The sequence below is a fragment of the Carassius gibelio genome, chromosome B21 (assembly GCF_023724105.1).
Source record: "Carassius gibelio isolate Cgi1373 ecotype wild population from Czech Republic chromosome B21, carGib1.2-hapl.c, whole genome shotgun sequence".
In the NCBI taxonomy this organism is placed as follows: Eukaryota; Metazoa; Chordata; class Actinopteri; order Cypriniformes; family Cyprinidae; genus Carassius; species Carassius gibelio.
Window position 1 is genome coordinate 1,873,024 of NC_068416.1, and position 5,150 is coordinate 1,878,173.

General features: G+C 37.0%; 1 protein-coding gene across 1 annotated transcript; it reads right to left on the bottom strand.

Moving 5' to 3' along the window:
- Positions 1 to 2,752: 2,752 nt before the first annotated feature.
- adrb2b (adrenoceptor beta 2, surface b) lies at positions 2,753 to 4,394 on the bottom strand. The gene is made up of 2 exons (XM_052588196.1): positions 4,226 to 4,394; positions 2,753 to 3,989 (listed from the first exon to the last, which is right to left on the bottom strand). Exon 2 carries the CDS (start codon positions 3,977 to 3,979, stop codon positions 2,768 to 2,770), a length of 1,212 nt encoding a protein of 403 aa, XP_052444156.1. The 5' UTR covers positions 3,980 to 3,989; positions 4,226 to 4,394; the 3' UTR covers positions 2,753 to 2,767.
- Positions 4,395 to 5,150: the final 756 nt, after the last annotated feature.

The window sequence follows — 5,150 nt, forward strand, 5'->3', positions numbered from 1 at the left end:
TGATTTTTATTCCTTTCAAAAAATGTAATATGGCTCTACCCTGACTAAGGTATACAGCCACATAAGCTGTCTAATATGTCTTTCTTCATTGCCCATGACATACACTGTATTAGTAAATATGTAGACACATACAGATATAGGGGGCTTTGTGTGAGTAAACATGTAAGTGACATCAGCCGTGGGCATGTAAGCATACATTTGTAAGGTTTTTTGTAATGTCAGATTTTCCAGTCATCTATTTTTATCATAATCAAGTATATTGCTCTGGTTAATATATAAAACAAAGCTGAGAAAAATAAGCACCTGTCAGTTCCGTGTGAGGAAAATTTACAATGTTTGCCCAATAGACTAATCAATATTTCTTTAAACAGTACCAAAAAAAACAGTAATGGAAATTTGTCTACACCCATGAATGTGATGTCAAAAGCTATGTTCCTGAAATTAAGATACAGATATTGTGTTATTATTTCATTAAGATTTACAAACTCAACATTTAAATATTGTGTTAAAACTATGAGAATAACTTGGCACCTTCCTTGCAAATAGTGACATGTTAAATACACCATCATTATTGTGCAACCCAGTCTGTGGCGCACCTTATATACATATGAACCTTTATAGATAAAAATTCAGCTGTAATCTTAAAACAGTTTTCAAGTGGACTAGTTAACAGGGGAAGGTTGAAGTGCTGAGTTTGGAGAGAACTATATGTCTCTCTCACTTTTTTCATTTCAACAAGAACAGCTGGTTATAGCACAGACAGCAATGTGCACCTGTTGTCACGCATCAGAAGGTTATATTTCCTCTCTCTGGAGGAGTGCTCAGAGATATTGAAGACCCTTTCAGTGAGCCAAAGCTTTTAGTGAGCCAAAGCTCTTAATGGAATGTAACAAGTCTTGTCTAGTACAAGATGACCCACTGACTCTCTTTAAGATATGTAATGCACATTTTACAATTTTTTTTTTATTTTTTACAAATCCAGAATCTTTTTTTAAGTTGAAGCATTTTTTGATAAATTATTAACCTTGTGCGGCCCTCATTTGGGAGTCACACTCAGGGTCTTCACGGTCATAAGTGACCGGACACCTAAAATGTAACTTTTTTGCCCCCCAGTAAAATCAGTGGAATATATTTTTATTCAATAATATTTTTTCTTTTTTCTTTTGTATTTTGAGAAAATTTTAAGGTATTAATTCATATTTATGCAATAATTATGAACAAATTTTCTCATAGAAAATAGTACATAATTTTTTTTTCTAATTTTTCTAAATTATTTTCGAATTAATGTTGTATTTCAGATTAAACCAGAGACTAGGCCTTTCAAATACATTTTTTTTGAAGATTTTTTAGCGCCACCTGGTCAGAGCAAAGAAAGAAAAACATGTAAGTGCATGGTGCAACCACTTATTACCAGTATAGGAATCTATAGAGAGGCTTGTGAATTCCCTTATTGTTTTTAGACATAATTGCTTACTCATATTAAGTAGTGGACTTGAATATATATTAATACATTCTAAAGAGTACTTTTTGTATATTTTTTTATATTTCTTCTGTTATAAATAATGATTTCATGCATTATTTGCATTGAAGTTTTTGCATTATGATTGCAATCAAACCTGAACATATTGTTCAGTGGCACAGAGCTCCTGCAAAAAAATAAAAAATAAGAATCCTCAGAATGGTGCAAAGGACCAAGTCTGAGTTTCTAAGTGCACTGACAAACCCAAGAGGCAGCGCTTGCTTCTCATCGCTGTTTTACAGACAGCAGGTCATAGGTGTGTGCGTGTGTGCGCGCGCGCGTGTGTGTGTATGTGATTATTTAGAGTGTCATACCTTCACTGCTGTTAGATTTTCTCTGCATTATGACTGAATTATTGAATGGATTTCACATTCTCAAAACTTTGCTCTGTGTTACAGACACAGTAGTTCATAGGTGTCTATGTGTAAGTATGTGTGTGTGTGTGTGTGTTTGTGTGTGTGTGTGTGTGTGTGTGTGCATCTGTGTGTGATAGGATGTGTCAATATCACACTCTTGATGTTTTATAGTGTTATCTTTTCACTGCTGTGCACTTTTTTTCAGTTTTGTGATCGATTTGTAGATTGTGTACACAAATATTCTCTGAATTGTTGTATTTTTGTCTATTTCCCATTCATTTCCTATGGACGGTCATTTTTGACCGAAGACCATGAGTGTTACTATTTTTTTTACGCCCACTTAGACTGTTCGAATCATGCCCTCAATTTTTTTGTGTGTTCACACCCCAAATGCCATGAAGGTCACCGCATTTCATATCATTCCGATGAAGCTGTGATTTTTAACATTTCAAAACGTAAAATATTCCGGTCAGAAATGACCGAAGACCGCACAAGGGTTTTAATTAACTCTCCACACAGGTTTTAGCTTGAAAACTGAAACATGAAGACTGAAACATGAAAACTGTCTCGAGGTAGTAATTCAGAGGTAGACTGTTTAGCCTTTCAATTTCTGTGATAGATTTCTTGCACACATTTTCTTCATTGTCCAGAAACAGAAGTTAATTCAGTTTCATTAGTTTTGACTCGGTCAATAAAAGTGTAAGCATATGTAAACAGAAAATATTAAATACTGTGTAAATATAGGCAAATGTTCTTGGATCAAGGACTACAAAATCTAAAAACCATGTTTCGTCACAGACAAAAGCGGCCTCAAACAGAAAGATCTCTAGTGCTTTAAAATGACGTACAGGGACTATTAACGTTAAGGTTTCAAATGTTCAAATGTTGGATGTCACAATTTTATTACAATGTTTTTGGTACCTGCAGTTAAACAGTTAGCACCCATTTCTGTTTCGCAAGCTGGTGAGGACTCTCGTTGTCCGGTGATCTTCATGTCGACTCGTGGCCATATGTGGCTGCTGTAGTTATATCCCTTGTTTTTCTTTGTAGAAGGTAGTTGAGAAGTTCTCCAGCACAGGATCTCCTGAAATGCGCATCTAAACTCAGGACTCCTGCAGTAGATCAAGGGGTTGAAGGCGGAGTTGGTGTAGCCGATCCAGTTCAAAATCCTGAATGGCAACATGATGTTGTGCATCTTCCAGATGGCTGCCACCACATTAAGAACAAAAAATGGGAGCCAACAGAGGGTGAAAGTTCCCATGATGATTCCTAAAGTCTTCAGAGCTTTGTGGTCCTTCATGCAGAACTTGGTCTTCCGGTTCTTTACCTCGTTTCCCACCTGGGTGCTGAAGCTCTGTGTGCGTATGTGCCCTTCTATGCGGTCGATTTTCTGAAGCTGTCTACAGGCCTCCTGGAAGACCCGGCTGTACACAAATGCCATAATGACCAACGGGATGTAGAAGGAGATAATGGAGGAGGTCACAGCATAGGCAGTGTTAGTGGTGAAGTCACAGCAGGTTGGGTTCTCCAAGCAGCTCAGTGCCTCAGGTTCATCTGACACCCACCACTTCATGTGGATGGGCAGGAAAGAGATGAGGGCGGCCACTGCCCACACCCCTAGAAGCACCCCACAGGCCTTCCGCTTCGTAAGCATTGACTGATAGCGCAAAGGCCACATAATTGCCATGTACCGGTCCAGGGCAATCACGCATAACGTCTCAATGCTAGCAGTCACACACAATACATCTGTAGCCGTCCAAAACTCGCAAAATAATTTTCCGAAGTGCCACTTGTTGAGGAGAATGTAGCATGCACCAAATGGCACTACCATGAGGCCCATGACCAGATCTGCGCAGGCTAAGGAGCTGATGAAGTAGTTGGTGACCGTCTGCAAACGCTGAAATTTTACAATAGCACTGATGACCAGCACATTGCCAAAAACAATGCCTACAATCAGGATCACCATTAAGATGCTAATTAAGACCACCTCTCCTTCGCTGTACTGCAAGCCAGGCAAGGACACTGGATAGGAATTGTTTAGCCTTGCTGAAATGTTCAAGTGCAGGGAGGTGTTCTCCAAGCTCAGTGTATGCTTTCCCTCCATGAACTTTGTCCTGAGAAAGGAAAATCATCATAACATTTGGTGAGAGCAATATTAGACTTAAAAGAAATACTGTTTATTGAGCACAAGTGAACAGAAAATACATACAATGTCAATCAGAAAGCAAAGTACGAGAATGATCATGATTATTATCATGGATGTTATTTATTGTCTTGAGAATGATAAAACAAACAAACAAATAAAAAATAAAAACATAAAAATTAAAAATTGTATAGTTAATCTACTTACTAAAATCAGAAAAGTTTTTTAGAGTACTCCAACTTAATTCCACTCTTCGTGGACTCCCATAAAATCCTCTCAGAAAGTGTTCTGGTCTCACACAGTTTTCTCACATTGTTTCACCTCTTAATATGAACAGTGTTTATTTAACATGCTCACAGCACTCTCAGCTAAACACACTGACTAAATGTGCTATCAGCTGGGCTCTTTTAGCAGCCATTGATGACATCACAGTTCATCAGCAGCCAATTGGAGAACAGTTTCTTTACACTGCAGAGCACTCTGCTGTTGCAATTGAAAATGCCACTACTTTTTTTACAAGCGAAGACGGAATGTGATGTCACTTTCAGAATTCATTTTTAATTAAATTCTGAGAAATATACAATGAAAATTAAAAGAAAAAAGGCCTCATGATGATATATATTCAGCCTCTGGCTTTACTATAATTTATTATGTATGTCTTTTGTTACCAAACTGCAGCAGCATGACACTTTGAAAAGATGCTTAAGTGGTCAAGAATATTGTAATTTACAAATTAGCTTTTCTTTGATTTCTCAGTCCTCGTTTTCTTTAAAGATTTATTTTCATTTTCTTTTCTTAAATTACCTTTGGGGGTGGAACACAAGGAAAGGAAACAAGGATGTTCAGACTTCCCAAAGCACTTGCCCTTGGGGGAAATCCCTGCTGCCATTATGAAGAGTTGCCCCCTTTGTGAAGTGGACAAGGAATGTTTATGTGGACAGATCCTCAACAAAAGTTCCCTCTAATTTTTTTTTTTTTTTTTTTTTTTTGGTTTAAGGTTTTAACAAACTTAAGTGCACTTTATATAAAAAAAGCACTTTATGATAATGTCTAATTAAGTATTACTCAAACATACATTTTACATTATTATGATTTTATTGTGTTTTAAATAAGTACACAATTAAAACTTAAA

Bases quoted from the DNA above. Each gene is read 5' to 3' on its own strand.
- adrb2b (XM_052588196.1), bottom strand. From the start codon at position 3,979: ATGGAGGGAAAGCATACACTGAGCTTGGAGAACACCTCCCTGCACTTG.